This window comes from Ixodes scapularis, unplaced genomic scaffold, assembly GCF_016920785.2.
Source record: "Ixodes scapularis isolate PalLabHiFi unplaced genomic scaffold, ASM1692078v2 PGA_scaffold7__128_contigs__length_106722199, whole genome shotgun sequence".
Classification (NCBI taxonomy): domain Eukaryota; kingdom Metazoa; phylum Arthropoda; class Arachnida; order Ixodida; family Ixodidae; genus Ixodes; species Ixodes scapularis.
Window position 1 is genome coordinate 27,821,062 of NW_024609882.1, and position 19,133 is coordinate 27,840,194.

Here is a 19,133-nt window from a genome sequence, read left to right on the forward strand (position 1 = left end):
TTATTTTAGGAAATGGCAGCAAATTTTGGATAAAGTCAACTGGCCACAGAACACTTGTTTTACTCTCGCTTTCCGACTAACATAATCAACTTATAATGCACTTATTTATACCGATCTTATAGCCGCCATTACTTCTCAGAAAAATGACCGAATGACGTCTCGAAAGACGATGCATGTGCGTTTTCACATGGCTATATGCTTTTTTTTTTTTTTGTTAAATGTTAATGAACTCTTATACTCGACCTCGGGAAGTGCGTATAGTGCTGGGAAAGCCAAGCATGCGCGCGTGGTTCTTGAAGAAGCTGAATTTCACCGGTACCGAATTTGGGGTATGTACTTTGAAGTCGGGAGTTGTGCTTTCCTCGGAAAGTACCAGAAAAAATACTTTAAGTAAAGTACTTTAAGTAAAGTAATACTCGAAGAATGTGCTTCAAGTAAAGTACAAGTTTTCCATACCAGTAATGTACAGGTTTTCAATACCTACTTCAAGTGGTACTTTAAGTACAATGTACTTAAAGCTATTTCCAACACTGAAAACAAATGCGCTCAAAACATGACTTCATATCTGTTGGATGTTAAGTACTTCCAAAAAACTGTTCTAGTCTAAATCGCTTTGCATGATGTACGAACACTGACGTGCCTGAGGTACTGTGTTTTGGGAGGCTTGGGAAACCACCGAGCTAGGCGTTCGAAGGTTCTAAAACGCACCAGAAATAGCTCTGTGCGATTCCGCCCATGACTGTACATCTACGCAAGCTCAAAGAAAGACAGTCATAACCAACCGGACCCATTTTTGTTTCATGTCGGCTAAAAGGTATGCTCACATTTATCCCGCGGAAGCATACTTTGTATGCGTACGAGTACACAGACGTGCAGGTCGAGGCATACACTTCGAAGAATCACGCCTCGAACGAGTCAGCGTCGCACACCGATCCCAGAATGGTTTAACTGTATAAAGTGAAGCGAGAGGTCTGTGCCCACATTCGGTGCCATCGATGTTCGCTGGCTGCCCGAGCACCGTCCACGGTAAACCGTCAGCTGCCGCCGAACTATTTCACGGGACGCGGCGCGAGGCAACCGAAGTGCTGCCTCCGGCTACGCTCGCGCGCCCGTTTCGTGTTCCTCCGCCATTCGGCGTCTGCGCTCTGCCGACTCTGCTTCGTGTATCTTTTTCTCCCGGCCTCGGTCGGTTTTCCAGTTTCTCGCAGTGGCGCCATGTGCGGCGCGCTGGTCTTGTGTTCGCGCTTGAAACGTGCTTTTCGGAGGTGCGTGCAACCGCGATTGTGAACACGAAAACGTGGGTGTGTGGTGTTATATCTGTTATCGGCCCCACGTGACTCCCAGATCTTGGTGGTCGTCTCCCTGCATACAGGTTAGTACTCATTTAACGTGTGTCATTACATACATGCATATTTTTAATGATTGGCGATATTTAAACATTGCGTGAAACATCTAAATGGCGATACATAACTGCACTTTTTACATATATATATTAACATTTTACGCGCGTTTTATAGAATTAAACAGTTGGAGCCTGGCCTGGCGTTTGATTTAACGAGGGTTTTAGCGTCTTCTAAAAGCACGTAAATGCAGCGTTCTGAAATCTTCACAAGTAGAATTAGAATATCACATGCTGAGACGCTGTCTGATCGAAAATGAAGAAGCCACACCGATGCCACTTGACACGAATGTCGTACAAACCTGGTGCTGTATTTGTTTGACGGGGGTCACTGGCAGTCGTAGGGGGTGTACTTGGCTCATGACACACAGCGGATTACTATGTTTTGAACGCCGTGAAGGCGGCGCACGACCCTCACATGTCGCGAAGCTTCCGGCCTTTTCAGCGTCCTAGAGTCCGGCTTCGCCGACAGATGGCGTTAGTTGTACGGGAAATTCGTACCTTGGCTCAAGAAGTGCGCCGCAAGTGTATGCCGGTCTGAAGCGACCCTCGCAACCTCTTAAAAAGGATTGTCGTTTGATTTTCACAAACACTTGGCTCCCACGCATCGCAGAAGCAGTGCAGGGTGACTGACATTTGATGGCCCACGTTTTAGGACAGACCGTTCACTTCCGAGGCGCAACCATCGCGGCGAATCGCGAATCGAAGCCAGCGTTTGTCGTCTGCTTTGCTGGACTCCGACGCACAAACTTTTCTTATTTCTCTTCTCCTTTGTCACGATGACCCTTTTCCGCGAACATTAGGGACTCACTCACGATACATCATTTCGTGATGAATATGAGAATTTACGTATAATGCCGTGCGTAGCCGGGTAAAATCAACGACCGGGTGCAACACGACGGGGGGTTAAAGGAATGGGGGAACGTTGGCATTCTGCTGCGCGTTTTTATTTTGTGTTACTCCGCTGTGGCTCCCATTTAGACTTCCCGCGTTTTTCGCGTCCTCGTTGTTTCAAAATTCGGCTTCTGTGACGTTTGTGGCACCTTGTCGACACGTTATTTTGTTATGTACGTTTTGCTCTTCTGGCGTACTGGGATAAGCTGTATTCTAGACGGAAATTGCACAGTTTCAGGGTAATTTGGGAGTCGAAATGCTTTCCTGCGAAATTTCGTCCCCGATAGTGCTTCCTTTCGTCGCAACGTAGATTAGGAGTTGAATAATTGCTTCTGGAAGTTACTCTTTCGCTGCCTGGAGTAAAAATAACGTTAGTCTCTTTTTTTTTTTTTTTTTCTAATTGAGAGTGTTTTTAAAAAAGGTGAAGTTATACGGACTACTTTGCCGCGCGGTGTTATCTGGCGTGAGCCGGTCAAGTCGGTGTCGGGGAGGGAGGCCGTTATCGGCGGCCATATTGTACTTCGAATGTTGGCCATTGTGTTTGTGTGCTCGGTTTGTCTTCCTATAACTCCGTGTTCTACAGGCTATGCGCAAGTTTTACTATAGTTTATACTTTGTCTTGCGCATCAGCTGTGTCACAAAAGTAGCATTCTTTCAATCTTAAGTTCGTAATTTTTTTTTCTCTTTCTGATACATGCGGCAGCTTTGATGGTGTTCAAACCGCGGATAGGCTGCCCAATGCGCGCTTCGGACATAGTGGGTTTCCACTTACAAATTAGAAATTATATATCGACGGACGAGGAGGTGTTCTGAAAAAGAATAACGGAACCGAACAGATTCAACGCCAAAAGCGGTGGACATGTTTCTGTTCTGTTCGCAGTTCGTGTCTCATTGCGTAGGCTGTCAATCGCTCTAAAGCAGTCGCACAAGTGGACGCTCGCTGCAGAAATACGCAGTACGTGGCCATGAGTCTTCTCTGGCCTGTCTGCTTCCTGTGAAGTCCGGCTACGTCGGCAGTGCACCCTGTGCTTGTGTCTCGTTTTTATCTATATTTGAGCGTTTTTTCGGTCTTTGCACGCGTCTTGCATGATCGCCATTTCAAAGGCGGGGCGCGCACAAAATGGCGGCAGCGTGGCGTACTTTCCTCCCCGCTCCCTTGCTTGCGGTCGTGTTACGTCACACCACCACGTGACTGCGCGCGGTTGCGGTAGGGGAGGAGGGTCTGCTATTTTGTGCTTTTATTACTCCCGTCCGCCATTGGTCCTCACACCGCGGCGCGACGTAACGTCAGTGATGACGTAGGCGTCGTTTGGCTCGCGGCACTTTCCATGGAAAAAATGCGCTGCCAAAAGATAGTTTCCCGATTTGACCGGAACATTCGAAACATTTAGTTTTTTTTTCGGGAATTTCTGGAGTCAGTGTTCTAAAACTCATTTTTCGAAACTTAGAAGCATGAACACCAACGTTGGAACGAAAAGGGGAAAATCGTCGCATTCTTTTTTTACAAACAGAGGAGTCGTTTCTTTGCCGTATAGCGTGAGCAAAGACAGTGGTAACACAGAATGTGATGTGCCGATGTGGACTTAAAGGAGCTGTGCAACGATATTCAATTGGAATGTTTTTCTCTCTACATGAGCTTACTGGCACTAGTGGGACTCAAGGATACTCGCACGCAACGCCACTGGCCAAGAAACTCCTTTGTTCCGGTGGAATTTCAAGGACAAAAGCGATCATTTTCATTCAATCTCTCCTTTGCAAAATTTGATGACGTAACTCGGGGATCGCAGTACACCCAAATGACGATATTTGAATGCGGTTCATAGATTGGACCCGAGCATTGCGCGGGCACTCGACTTGGGCTCGTGACAATTACTAGCTCGAGAAGCATTCGGGCTGTGACCCGGGTCCAATCGCTGCAACGACGACAACAGCCGAGCCATAACAATGTCTGGAACTCAGCGCGTGTCCTGCGCTTTGCCAACCCCAGCGCGTTGCTATGATCAACACTGGCGGCATATAATCGGCTCCAGATCGCGTGGCCGCTTGTTCTGGCTGCGAGTTGAGGGGGTGAACGCTGCTCGTTTTTCTTAATTTTTTTTCTGGGACTTCTATTGCGTGGGGTGAAAAACGAACGCGTGTTTCATAGGTCATTAACGTTAGGGATCCGTTTTAAGCGGTATTTGTGCACAATATAAAAATTGTTGCACAGCTCCTTTAACTGTGTGTGAAGGGACCGGCCGAAGTGTAGACGGCCAAGGATTAGCGTGTTGTACCGCCGCACGCGACACTCGAGGAGAAATCCGATGCCGCGCCACAGGATTGCAGCTTTCCTTGTACTGTGTCACCCGCTCCGTTGAGGACGCGGGAGCGCACTTTGAGGACTCCGTGCTCTCGGCTGGCCTCGCAGCCCTGTGTCGTGCACGGTAAGCGCGTGAGCGCTCCGTTGCTTTTTTTGCTTGTGGTGGGTGCCATCTTCTGTAATGGCAATGTGAATGCGACCTTCTCGGATCTTGCTAACAGTGTGAGAGGCAGTAGACCGATCGAGCGTGCGGAAAACAGGACAATTGGAACGCGGCAGCTCCGTAGAGAGCCTATAGATTACGGAAACTTTTCCAACTGCTCGATATCGGGGTCACGTGAATTGTGGGCCGCGTTTGCAACGCGAGCTGCGAGGAGCCGGTAAAATCGTTGGTCGTCTGCGAGCGCCTCCGCCATTTCGTCTGCTTTCCTACTCGCCACGCGATATTGCGCGGCGCATGCGCTCTTGTGACCAATCTCCGCAGGAGGCACCTTTCGAAGGTAACGTGCCAATTAGAAGGTGAAGACCAGTTCACAATGGCGGAACAACCGCCATCGTGGAGCGTGGAAGTAATCCCTTAAGATTGCGGCGAACGTCGTAGCGCAGCCGACAATAGGAGTCGACGAGTCTATCAAACAGCGTCAGGAGTACCACGCCATTGCGCTCATCACCCTTTTTGTGGTCGAGTTTTTGCTTTTTAATCCAACCGAACGCACAAAGTGTGCCGTGACGTTGCAGTTTACGTCCGCCATTGTGCAGAGATTCCACAACTGCCAACAGAGGGCAGTGACCCTCTGTTCCATCTAGACTCTATACAGCACGCACTAGAGCATCAAGTAAGAGTGTGTTCGACTGCTCGCCCAGGGATTACGTGTCTAGGGACGCCATTAAATTGCAAAACTTTTGCGGTGAGTCTGTGGGGCTACGTGTGGTATTTTAATGTAACTCCGGTTATAAAAGAGCCCTGGAGATGCTTGAAGAATAAAATAACGCTTTAGATGCAATTTTTGTTCCGATAGGGTAAGCAGGCACGTAGCCACCATTTTGTTTCCGGGGTGGGGGGAGGGGGGGGGGGGGTGGATGAAGGGTGCTATATATGTCTCAGAAATGCTAAGCTTTCCCACGTTGGTGTAACGGCGTTAATTGATAGCGTTTCGTGTGGTCTGGTAGTAGTTTCGACTCGCCTCCACAAGCTGTATATCTTCGTCATTTGTTCATTAATTTCACTGCGACTGTGCCAAGCGTTATCATTCTTTCGAATAAAGGATAGTGCTTGAAAGCTTGGTTCTTTTGTTGTTTGTCATCGTCCTCGTGTTTGAGCCCAAAGAAACCAGCAAGCTGATCTTCGTCGCGTGCGAACCAGCATATTTGGATACAGCGCTGTTGAACAGGTAAGTTCCACGTTGTGTTTAGCGGAGCGATTTGAGTCTTTTGTACCAAGATTATGAAGCAGGAATGTCACAGGGATGATAATTAGACGTTAACATTGACGCCCGCAGGGTTTCACAGGGTATCGTGTCACATTCCATCTTTGCTCATTTGTTTCAACCTTAAAACTTTTTTGTGAAGAAAACAAAAGGTAAGTTTACGCACGAAGTGACCCGACGAATATCGCCGCAGGCATACACACGCAATCTCATACATAAGTGTTCTTCAGACACCATAGGATGATTTGCCATTTCCGGAACCACAAATCTGAGATTGCTATAATTTCCCTTTCCCTCTTTGGGGTTCTCGAGAGGAAAGGCAAGAAAGCTTCTTTGTAATAACTCGGGCGCCTGAGGTAATTTACATTGGTTGTAAAAGCGGAGTCTAGGGAGCTCAATCTAGAGATGACTGGAGCTCAATAGAGTCAGCAGGATCTAGCTTCCTTTTCCAAGTTCCGGTATTAACTCAACTCTCGGACGTCACGCCACTGCGGCGCTGCTGTCGGCACTGCGCATGCGCAGACGCTTCTTCCGGACTTGGGTATTGCGCATGCGCATTCCCCATAGCTGGTGTGGGCGAACGCGGTCTTGTTGTTTGTAAACATTGCGTTGGTGTACACGCTCAGGCCAGTAATCCACCTCTTTCTGAAGATTTAGTGCTCTCCCCCCCTTTGTTGGGGACTTTGTTCCAGGATTCCTTGCTTGGTAGGAAACTGGAGAAGGAAAATGCGCTAGTAGGAAGGGGAGGAAAGAAACTTTTTGTCTGTTTGTGTGCTAACGGATGTACACAAGATTTTCGTGTGTACACAATATGTACACAAGATTTGTGTGTGTGTGCTAACGGATGTGTACAAGATTTTCGTCGCGGAATTGTTTTCCTTTTTCTTATAACAATAAAAATTATTTGAAGCACCCACGAATGCGAGGGGCGTGCTAACAGACTGGTTGGCATATCCTTTTCTTTGTTTCTCTTCAAGCTATCAGATTTGCATTTCGTTCTTGATCGTAACGCAGGTGTACAACTGTCTACATCGCCTGTCTGTATTTTGAGTAGCAGGCGTGCAACGAAGGCCTCTTCCGATTGCAGGTCTGTCGAGGGAGACCACGGACTATAGGCATCATGTCCTCCGCTTGCATACCAAAACCGCGCCGCTCAAGAAACAAAAGATCCGAGGCAGCGTTCAAGAGCTGGGTCACCAGGCGGAGGACGTTGATGGAAAAGGCGAGGTCCGATAACACCGATGGGTAAGCGGTTGACATCGGGGCACGGTGTCCTCCTGGTTACCTCATGCTTCTAGGATCAATGCGAATCTGTCTCTTCTGGTACCGGTACCGACAGGGAATGTGGCACTTTTTGCATCGATAGCAATTGGGCCCTTGGGCTACTCAAAAATATAAATCTACCACCTTTGTATGGTTCATGACTTCTCCACAAGACATCGTCACATTTATATATTAAATGGGCTTGCTGTGATGCACTAGTAAATCGCTTGCCATTCTGTGCATTTAATGGATCCAATGACCCCCAACATCATGCTATGACTGGGAAAGGTTAATCTTATATCCATTTTGTGTCTCAGACTTCGAAACCATGTTCGGTGCCTGGAACATTTTAAGGATCCATACGCGCCAGCACGCTTTGGCCCACAGGACGTGTGTGTGTGTCGTTAGACTAAGTTACCATCCTCTGGTACGGCGCTCCGAGTACTTGTTTTTGGTACGAAGGAAATCGCTTTGCCATCGAAATCGAAGAGTTTAGTCATCCTGTCGTCTTTCTGGCCTTCCGTTTTGCGATGAGCGTGATAGGGCACGAAAACCAATGGTGGGCGGGTAGCTTGGTTGCATTCTGGTAAAGTCATGGACGCTGTTATGGTCAGTGATGTCGATTTAAGGGGTATGTGGGAGAAGAAGTGTACAATCTTTTTCAAGTGAGTTTCGGGTTTTGAAAACTCGTAGAACGTGAGTAGAGTTGTTAGGAACGTGAGGGAGAGTATTCGTTCTTCAATAGTTTGTTTAATTTTGCTTCAACGTTTTCCACCATAACCTCCGGGCCACCCTTGCTGATATCGAGATTCATGTCAAGATGTGGCGTCCAGCATTACTCGTTACTTCTACCTGAAATTTAATGAATGAATGTTCAAATTATCGGCTGGAGAGTTATTTGGCTTGAGTACGAGCGGTCATTAAGCTGGGGGGACCTGATCGAGCTAATTAAAAAAAAAAGGCCATATTTGTTGCCATCGCGGCTTACCGTTGGCTCCAAAGTTTGCACAAACGAAGACTTTTCCCCTTGTCAACCAGCCTGAAGAGAGAAGAAAAAACAAATCCTCTTATTCTCAAATATACATTTCCGTTAGATGGTGGATGGAGTGTGTTCCGGGGATGAATGAAGGAGAAGGCGCACCTCAGAAAAATCTCTTTAACGACTACGTGGCACCTGATGACCTCAGTCCACCCGGCTCTGCAGTTAAGCATTGTGTGGATCCCCCCCCCCCCCCCCCCCCCCCCCCCCCAATGTAACCTGACTTTAGAGAACTCGGGTAAAAGCGATCGGTGATCCTTCGCTGTCAGTACCGATGGCCACCTGTTGTACTAGAAAGAATCAAAGCGCCAAAAGACAGTGAACAAGTGAAAGCCCTGATATCTGGGACACGCGGTTATCGATCTAAAGCCTCCATTCCTTGCACGAACGACTTCGCGTTCTCTGTATTCTTTGAGGCTTTGTACACTCGGTACCTTTGTGCTTCCGGTTCATTGGGTACTTCTGGCAGCACCGACAAAAGCGCAATTTCCTTTTTTTTTTTTTAAGTTATGGAGTTCCGGTGCTTACGGTATACCGGCGGGAATGTACTGTTGCTTCTAGTACCAGCGACTATGGTTCGAAGCTTCTGTACCAATTGGCTTTCTCAGATTCCGGCTTCGGAGCGCACCTCTTGTACCACTTCCGGTACCGATGTGGATTATGTGTCGGAAAACAATAAGCTGAAGAAAATCAGATCTGTGTGTAAGCGTGTTTTGCAAGATGCGGAATTCTGTTGATGTTTGCTATGAGGATAGTGATCACGTCATGATAATTTTGAATTATACGCTCTTTGGACGGGCGGAAAACTTGACAGATAATATTAATAAGTGTCTTCATTGTGTGTGCCAACGGTTGGTCCTAATTTCGATTGTGTTGTGTTCGGCAGATTATTCTTGCGATTTGCTTTTATACGGGTGAGGCCAAAAGAGGGAAACCAATCATATTTACAGTCGGTCACATTCTATGGTACTGGTCTCGCATATTTCCTTTGGACATTGCGTCCTTATTAATGCTACTGCGCTGCAGAAACATCGTTGGATCATAGATCACTGAGTGCTGTTCTTCAGTGCACGTGTACCACCACTAGCATCACCCCCCACCCTCCCCCCTTCTTTCTAAATTGGTGTTTTTTCGTTGTCCTGTTTATGGTTATCGTCTTTTATTGTTTATATTAGAGTTTCAATAAATTCTTTGTGTTGCGCTTATCGGCTTCGTCGTTTTTATTTTGTTTGGTTTGCATGTTATGGTCTGACGTAGCAATCTATGGGATACGGTCCATTCGTCACATGCACACTCGTCACAGGACGATTGGTCACAGGACGATTCGTCACACAGGAACATTCGTCGTAGGATGACTCGTCACGCGACCTACCGGTCCCACAACAGTTCGTCCCCCCAAAAATGTTATGTTCAATTTGGTTCGGGCGGTCAAAGGCGAAGAATTTGTAACGAACGTTTTAGCTTCTGATTCGGTCCCGAACATTGAATGTTGGTTGGGCCTCAGAAAGTCGGTCACCTCTTATCTTAGCATGTCTTTCGCTTCTCGAGGTCAAAGAATTTGTAACAGACGTTTTAGCTATCTGGGTCCGTCCTGAACGGTGAATGCGGAGGCCATATAAGAGCGACTATTTTTGAACTCAGACTACATTCAAAAGGATGGAGGTGATCGCAACAGAGAGAGGTAGAGCCATGATGCTGCACGAGGGGTACTCGTACACATTTGGCAGAAGGAATTCCGATACTTGTTGGTTTTGTCGAATAGGTGTATGCAAGACAAAACTAAAAACTAATTTGGCTGCCAGTCGGATTATTGCTCGTTCAAGCCTGCAACTGAGATCAACCTGCTGAAGACCCGTAATATAATGAAAGGAAAAGCGGATGAGTATTGTAATATTAGTTTATATAGCCATTGGTTTACGTGACAGTGGAAAATCGTGAAACTCCTCATCAGGGTATGTGGGCAGATGTTGAAATTTACAATTTACTATCGTCCCCTGCTCGATCAATGTGACCAGTTGCCCGCATGACGAGTCATCCTGTGACGAATGTTCCTATGTGACGAATCATCCTGTGACCAATCGTCCTGTGACGAATGCGCATGTGACGAATCGTCCTCATCCCCAATCTATATATAGTTCTCCACGCGCTTGTGGCACCATTACATGCGGACCGCACCCCAGCAACCATTTCTTTTTGAGAGCACTTTTGACCATGCATATATATACTTGTATTTCGATTGCGGGTATCTGCTAAATGCACGTTTCACATCTTCTGGTGTTTATTTCAGTTACTGTTTTTTTCTGCGTTAATGATTTTGAAAAGAGTGGTGGATTTCGACGGTTTCTTTAACGTCGGTTGCCATAATAGGCGCTTAGCGATGAAAGTTGTTCGCTGGACGGCATAGAGTATAGAAAAGAAACTATGCAAAGCCTTCCCTCACAAAACCTTGTTTACCCTACATCCTTTATTGTCCTATTACGTTGTGAAAATCGTAAAAAAAAAGGTGTGAAGAAGGTGCCATATTCTGGGTCAAAGGAACGTCATTTACTACTAACGTTCAAGTGAGACGTTCCTAATGACATCTGCTTTTCTGTTTGTATACAATTTCGTATCTCCGTTGTTGGGTTTCGCTTGTCGGCGTATAGTTTTTGTGACCGCAAACCGTGCGACATTAGTGCATACGTTTCCTCTCCCCTTTTTTCTTCCTGTATATCTTTCTAACTCTTTTTCACCCTGCAGTCTCAGCGTTCATCATGTTCAATATGCATTAGCTCGTCTGCACTTTCAGCAGCATTTTTTTCTGTATAACACATTCTCGGCACGTGAATGGACGTGCTGAAGTGCGCGTCAGTTTAGCCATGCGAACTGAATCACGTGATTGTGATAAGGTCGCTTCACAGGCACAATGCTTTAGCGCTACACTTGGGCAAAGGTACGTGCGGGCCACTGCTACGTATTCCGGAAAAACGCCTCAAAGCTCGGGAGCTCCGCTGTTCTGCGCAACCGGGCGACGCAGCTTGCGGCGGGGATTGCCGGGTCGGCGATCATCGGCTAGTTTCGCCTGGCTCCGCTGTATGGGGCGGCGCTTATCTCTGTCTGCCAGCTTTTTGCCAGGTAGGGGCGCGCTTTGGGGGGGGGGGGGGGGGGGGGGGGGGGGATGCTACTTACTTTTGTGCCTTCTCTCTTTTTCACACTGTGCCATTTTTTTGGGCCTTTTAGACGTGGTTTACCCGGACGTTGTCCCGGATGATGAATGTAAAGGAAGAATGAATTTGTTGCGTGTATACTTATACAGCAGGAAGTCGGCTTGCCTTGAAGGTACAGGTTGGAGAGAACTTTATTCTTCAATTTTGTTTTGACTCTCTCCACTTGGAATTCTGCCTTAAAGGTCAGTTTTGCTGTTGCGACATTTCTGTGGATCTCATCTCTTCAACGTGTGAAGGGCATGGGTACAGTTCAGTAAAATATATGGAAGTTGGAAAAAAGCGCACTAATGATTACATGGACGCACGCCGTTATAACACCCTGTTATGTAATGCCACATGTTCAGATGGCCGACAGCGATTGTATCGTCCACTTTTTTTCCTCCGTCCGTGTAACACTTGGGCTGTTTATAGATGAAACCAACTAGCCCAGTTATCTTTTCTCTTGGGCATGGTAACCCAGGAGCGGGGGAAAAACCGGACGGACGACACAAAGGCCCAAGCTTTGTGTTGTCCGTGCCGTTTTTCCCCTGCTCCTCGGTTGTCATGTCGGTATTAAACCAGCTCGCCTGCACACTTGCTTTAGTTTCAATAATTTAAATCGAATCTAGATTACTGTGTTAAAAAAAAATTCCCTTAATATTTTCTTTAAAAAAAAAATGGCCGGGGTCTCGGTTTAAAAGGAATAGTGTCAATCTTTGCTGCAGTGTCTGCTTGGCAGCAGAATGAGAGAGAAGGTGCCAAGCTTTAGGCACAATTAGGCCATCATCAATATTTTCTTATTCTACAAAAGAAAAGCGAAAGGAAAGTGCGTAGTATCTATTAAGAAGAAATCTTGTTGATCCTTTAACATTTTGTGCGTCACCCTCGTATGTTTTATTTTTTGGTGTGTGTGAAAAGTCAAATTTGGGGGTTTTACGTGCCAAACCTACGACGGGCATCTGGTACGCCCCAGCGGAGGACTGAGGATTAATTTCGACCACCTGGGGATCTTTTGACGTGCAACCGAAAGCTCGGTTACACGGCGCCTTCTCCGCAATAAGCCTCCGTCATATTGCGGGCACCTCGGTCTGGATTCGAACCCGCCACCTGGTTGGTGTGTGTGAACTGCGCGAGTTCGCAGTTCTCGGAAGTTTCGAAAATTGGCGAATTTCATTGGTAAAATTTGCGAAAGCCTTTTGAGACGAATCTTCCCTGTAAAAGGCTTCGCTACCACATTTTTGTTTTCTGTTCGTAACGTTCACAACCTATAGGTGGCGCGGTGGCGCCTGTCAAAGTGATACGCATCTGGATGATCAATGTGATGCAACAGTGCGCGACTGGATTTATGCGGCTCAAGGAATTTTTATTGCCAGGAACAAGCGACGTTAAAACTTAACTGTATAGTTTCGCGTGGGTGAAACTAAAGGGCGAATCTTTACTTAGAAGTTTGTCATTCGCGGGGGTAGGGGAACTCGATTGTCACATGACTGGCATATGGTATCTCCCCGCCCGTGTGTTGTGGCTCGCAGCACTAACGGAGTACTCCGCCTGTGGAAAGTCCCCAGAAAATAGAGATAAGAAGATGGGTCCTCTTCAATCAACACCGCCTATAGATAACGAAGCCGTAGTGCTGGTAGAGATGTTGTCGTCAGCGAAGGCCAACGCCGGTCACAGATTGGACACGACGATTGCGTCAACGTTCGACTCAAACTTTACTCGAAGCCGAGTGCTGACGCAGCACTCCTTTCCAATCTTTGTTCAGCGTTGGCCTTCGCTGGTGACGCAAAAATGTCAGCACTAGGGCCTTGTCTTCTAGGCAGTGTTGCATCAATAAAGCTTTCTTTGTTTTTGTTTTTTTTTCTTTTTTTTTTGCGATAAGAGATACAAGTGATAAGGTGTCACCACTGAATCCACTTTTTGTTTTTTTAAATAACTGATGTTTTCTTTTATGGAGTGGTTCGAGGATTCCTTGGTAGAAAAGTCGACAAAATAATGGGAGTCATTACAAAAAAGAGGGAAGGATATTTTTTTCTTTTTGCACGAAGTTGTGGGCTAAAGATATGCCGCGAGGAGCGCCAAAGCGACGTTGCGAGAGTTCAATCAGGATCTCCGCAGCCATAGCCTGCCTATCTCGTGGGCATGTATGCGGCCGCTCCGGCCACGCCCACGGAAGGTCATACCAAAGAATTCACAAACCGGAGATTGCGAAAGGAAAGGATATCCAAAAAAGGAAACCGAGGCCATATTTTTTTTTTTTTTCTAAACCAGTTCCAGGACTTCGAGAACTTGGGATAATCCACCTTTTTAGAAATAACTGGCGCCACCTAGCAGAAAACGGGGTTCAGAAAGTATTGGAAAGAAAATACGTGGACGCGTGCTCAGATGAGCTGTCTCACTCCCTCGACGACGGAAGCAAGATCCGGCTGGCTGGCTCAATCCGTCTGGTTCTATTGAGTTGCAGTGACAGTCTCTTTTGTCCCTCTTGCGGCTTCTGTTTTTGCTCCCAAGTTCCCTCCAGGACACTCCTTCCCTCTCTTTTCTACTCCGCTCATTGTCACGTCTCCTCATACCAGAACCTCCTAACCGGTGATGTTTGGGATAAAAAATACTCCAGAACCTTACAAACTGCTTATAAACCAACACGCTGTCTATAAACAAGTCCGCGTTTTCCCATGCCAAATGTGAGCACTGGGCATGCGCAGAAATCAAGTTACGCTAAGCTCTTGCGTGTGCGCCACGCCTGCGGTTTGTGTAGAGACCTTTTATTTTTTTTGCAAGCGATGCGCCATTTTGAACTTAGTCACTTCCGGTAGGGGCGGGAACATTGTTTTGCCGTCGCCACGCCAATGGAATACATTTAGGATATAAGCGTAACCGTCACCCATTCTAGTTTTGCCTCCCCTCTATTACTATTCGCAGGTTCAAATGTTTTAGTGTTTTTTCGTTGCCCATACCGGATATGCCTACCCAAGTGGCTGGTGACGAGAGTAAATGAAAAAAAGGTCTCTACGAGAAGGCTAGACCAATGAATCCTTGTACCTTCGCACTCTACTCAGGGTCGCAAGGTACGCGCAGGTTAACCCGCTAAATTTCGGTGAGATTTAGCCCCAAAATAGCCAATTGTATAGTAATAGTAGCCAAGATAGCCGAAAGCATACAACTTCGTGCAATTTATTTCAGACATTTAATTGGATACGTCTGCAATTTTATATTCAGAACAGACCCCTTTACGAAACAAAAGCCCCCTCCACCCTGACGTTGCCGTTTTCAATCGTCAACTCGTGACAGATGAAGAACTTCGTCGTAACCAAAAAACCTAAAAAGAAAAGAAATTGTGGTTTAAACGTGGTAAGTTTACCCGAGACAGGGATTTTCTAAAAGCCGACCGAACGACAGATAAGACCTCATATAAAAACTCCGCGACCCTCATCATTGAGAGCAATTTGTTGTACAATTCCAGCGCTGGCGGTACAGATAACTAGTTTTCCTCCTCTCTTGAATTGACCTTTCTCTTTTCCCAAATGGGTCATAAATGGCTAATTTTGGAAGCTCCAATCAAGGATAGGAAATAGCTCAATAAATGCCAAATGGGCAACCTTTGACCGTCAGGTTTTCCAGACAACTGCGATAACAAGTTGACCACTTTGGCTATGTACAGCCCAGTCTGGCAACCCTGACACTACTGCATCCATCGATGTGCATTCATGGCGCGTATAGAGCGTGGTCACGTGACGCGGTCGGCGCTTAATTCGTCCAGCGAGAGCGGAGGAGCCCCACTGTGAGCTCGCCAGTTCTTCCGGGTGAACGACTTGAACCGAAGCCATCACGGACACCTGGAATGCTCGCCCCCTCCACGACTAGAAACGGGAATTTCTCCTCTCCCTCGCAGAACAGCCAGTGACGACATCGTGACGTAGCCGTGCTTGACCTTGAAAAAACCAGGCGCAGTTGGGTTTTGTGACGCTACCAAGGCAACGAACCAGCAAGAACAGTGGCGGCGTCTCTCGCCGTCTGGCGTCTCAAACTACGAAAGTGTGGCTTTTCAACTACGGCTTGTCGTGCTTTTCGCTTGAGCGAAACCTCAGGCCCAGTTTCGCTGGAGCAATCTTTTCTGCGATTCCGGTTTTGCCGACGGGTTTTCCGGATCAAAACCGGCGACTGGATTGCCGCTACTTCGAGAGCGTTTGAGAAGGCAACAACCAGTCAGCGATGCGATATTTTCACGTGACCTTCTTTGGTGGTGGTGAAGGTGACGACGGAAGACCAAGACCGAGGCTGGGGGTTTGTTGGGGGACAACACAAACGCGTAGGCATGCCTGTTTTTCTGCTGTTTTATCTTAAGATTGCAATACGTATAGCTTTGCACGCGAAAAGCCGAACTTACGGATGTTGCAGCGTGAAGACGCCGCGACAAGTTGCGCACCTTGAAGTTGGGCGTGACGAAATGTGAAGGGAAACCGCTGCCAGGTGGCGCTTTTGTATAAACGTCCCGTTCCTTGAGGAGGGGATCGGAACTTTCCACTGGGCCTTCTTTTTCCCAACTGTCTGTCAGGCAGGTACGCATTGAAAGTTGTCGAACTTGCCATTTAAGCCATTGTTTAACTACGCAGACACTGGGTTGGTGATCAGTGCAAAAGAGGACACTGCACACCGCTTTTTGATCAGCGTTTTGCGCATGAGTGCACGCCAAAATATCGCCGCGCAAAGCCTTTTTTTTAAATTTCTATATTCTTTTATATTGAAGTTGAAATACTTGTCTATACACGAATGGTGCGATTTTGCGTAGGAGTAGTATTTACACAACAAATCGGCGATAGTGACATAACTTGTTTTCTACGCACGCAGCTGTCATGACACTTCATGTTCACTATGACGGGCACGTGCCTTTGGTCGATGCGAACTTGTCAGGCCATTTCGACTGCTCAGTCTTAACTAACGCCTGCTTTCATTCCAGACCATAACAACGGGGAAAACAATAAAAACACAGCTCGGAGAAACCCTTTGTGAGCTTGAATATTTTCGTTTATGCCTTGGTTACCAAAGCCCCGTTTCCATGCTGCGGCCTTGTCACCGTACCACCGTGCAGTGTATGTTTAGTTCGAAATGAAAATAGTTAATGTGGCAGATGTTTATTGATCAAGTTGGTTTCTCACGAGCGGTTGGCAAACTAATCGGGCATGGCGTCGCGGTTAGGCAAAGGCCGTATATTCTAGGTTATGCCCGCGGCGTTTCTTGAACAGCGCAAGCAAACTTCAAGACGTAATGTCGTGAAATATATTGGGACGTATATTCAATTATGTGTAAGGCTGTATTTTCTGCTGCGGCGACGAAAGACGGGGGGCTCCTGTAGTCAGTGGATCGCAAAATAACTTCATATTGTACAGCGTACGTTTACTCATTTGTCAAGCAGTAAAACACACTTGAAAGGTTACTAAAAAGGCTAAAGGCTAAAAAGGAAAAAAAAAAAAAAGAAATCCCAAAAAACCTGAAATAAATTTGTTTCTTTGTTAACATCGAAAGAAATACGCCACCTGGCAGATAAACGGAAGTTCAATAACCCAGCTGCTTTCTTGCGTTCGTTCACCGCCTTCTCGTTGGATATCCGGCACCCCCCTCGCTTGCCCACCGGTTAGGTTCTGTAACCCACCGGCAGATGGAGGCACGACTCGTTCCTCTCACTACCCCCTTCTCCTCCTCTCTCGGTCGTTTGAAACCGGCCGTCGACGCATGCGCGCTACCGAATCAGACGAGGTCGTTCTAGCGGCGGTGCGAAGAAGTGCGTTGGTAGGCGTAGCGGGAGCGTCCGCATCGACGCCGCCGCCGCCTCGTGTGTTTGTTCTGTTTCGTGCGTCGGGGACCGTGCGCGCCTTCGCTGTTGTCGTGGGATGCCGACGTCGTGCGTGGTGTTCGGTTGCAAACGTCGGGCTCGCCGCGGCACCGGGATCGGCTTTTTCCGTTTTCCGGCCGAGGGCCGCGACCGATCTCGGCGCCAGGCGTGGATCGACGCCGTCGGGAGGCCCAACGTTGACGGCGTACCCTGGGAACCGTCCGAGGCTTCGAGGGTCTGTGGCCTGCACTTCGTCACAGGTAGACTGAAAAAAGAAGAGTGTTTTAGGGAATTTTCCCTAGACAGTCTTTTTTCCCCCACCGTTACGCTCTCCGCAACGTAAAGACCACTACCAAGCATGCGTGCCGCTGTGCGCCAGTTCATCCGAAAGCTGACAGCGCAGTGGACGCTACGTGCTCCTTTGAGTCCGTCGTGCGTCTGCCTTTGACCACGTGATCACACTGCCGCCTATACACACGCTTAGAGAGCAGGGTCAGGTGACGAAATGGAGGCCGTTGATTGGTCCGGCGAGCGCGTAGCTCCCACCGCACTGTCAGCATAGAGGCGAACGGACTATAGCGACGCGCATACGTAGTAGCGGCGTTTTCGTTGCATTGGAATGTTTGTTGCGCCGACATAAAATAGGCATTTATCTATATCTATTCCATATGGGCACTGCTCTGTCTCAAAATTGTACGCGAGGTCATCAAATGAGCTTGACATGTGGGAAGACTATGCTAATGTGCTCCTTTTGGTTGTCCTAGCCTCGTAAACTCTCTTCCGTAGGCAATATAAAAACAGAGTTCATGGTAGTAGTAATAATGATCTATATAGTTAATTAATTTTTTTTTTGTTTAGGGATATCATATGGTTTGACCTTATTTGAGATATAAAGCTACACAAAATATACTACCAAACACAACTCAGCCTCCAACGAAATTTCAGTGTCTGTTGGAGAAGGAACAGGTAAAATAAGTTTACAAACGCGATTCAATTCACGCGCGCATTTAATCATTAAAAAAATCTTTATCGCTGCTAATGGTCAGCATATCATACATCATATTTACCAGTCTATCTTTCAGACATCTGAAATGAAAAATGATGCTTAGTCATAATACCGAAAGAGGAAGGAACGATAACATTGTGCATAAGTGACGATGACTGTACAAAATGAACGACATATTTACTACTGAATTTACAAACATTCGAAGTAGTACTTAACAATCACCTGTTCCTTCTCCAACAGACACTTAAATTTTGTTGGAGGCTAAGTTGTGTTTGGTAGTAAATTTTGTGTAGCTTTATATCTCAAATAGGGTCAAACCATATGATATCCCTAAACAAAACAAGCAACTTTCTGACGCAGGGGAAAAAAATAAGGACATCTTTAGAGACGAATATTAAATTCCTATATCTCTCTCTCTCAAAACGCCAACACGGTTGGGCAAAATATGGAGCGGTATTTTGAATGTTAATATCCTCAATTATTAACATAGAAAATGCCACTTTAGAGGTATCTTATTTTCCTTTATTCGTGCGAATCAACTGAAAGACCTAAACCCAAGCAGTTGATGAGAATTTTTATTAGCAATATTTCTTTTACACTGCATGATTTTCGAGCATAATAAATGGGCTGCCCGTAGACTGTTTTATAGCGAAGACCGGAAATCCTGTTCTATTTATAGCATAAGTGGCCAGTGATGGGAGCGCCATTGCCGTTTCTAAACGGCTAGGTAGGGTTGAGTGGCTTTGGGTTTCGTAGTTTCACCTGAAAACCATTAAACTATAGACAACCTCTTC

General features: G+C 46.8%; 1 protein-coding gene across 7 annotated transcripts in view; it reads left to right on the top strand.

Moving 5' to 3' along the window:
* Window positions 1–19,133, top strand: part of LOC8051603 (histone-lysine N-methyltransferase SETDB1) — a 167,778-nt gene that overhangs the window by 13,979 nt on the left and 134,666 nt on the right. For 2 of the 7 annotated variants that reach the window (XM_029973637.4, XM_029973641.4), the window contains exon 1: window positions 1,249–1,372. Coding sequence is in view for 3 of the 7 variants with exons in the window: in XM_029973631.4 (XP_029829491.2) it covers window positions 17,392–17,593 (202 nt within the window). In the remaining 4 variants the exon portion in view is untranslated. Of the gene's footprint in view, window positions 1–1,126; window positions 1,373–7,106; window positions 7,265–17,250; window positions 17,594–19,133 lie in introns of those variants that run through there. The other 5 variants (XM_029973633.4, XM_040210531.1, XM_029973634.4 and 2 more) reach the window with 5 other exon arrangements.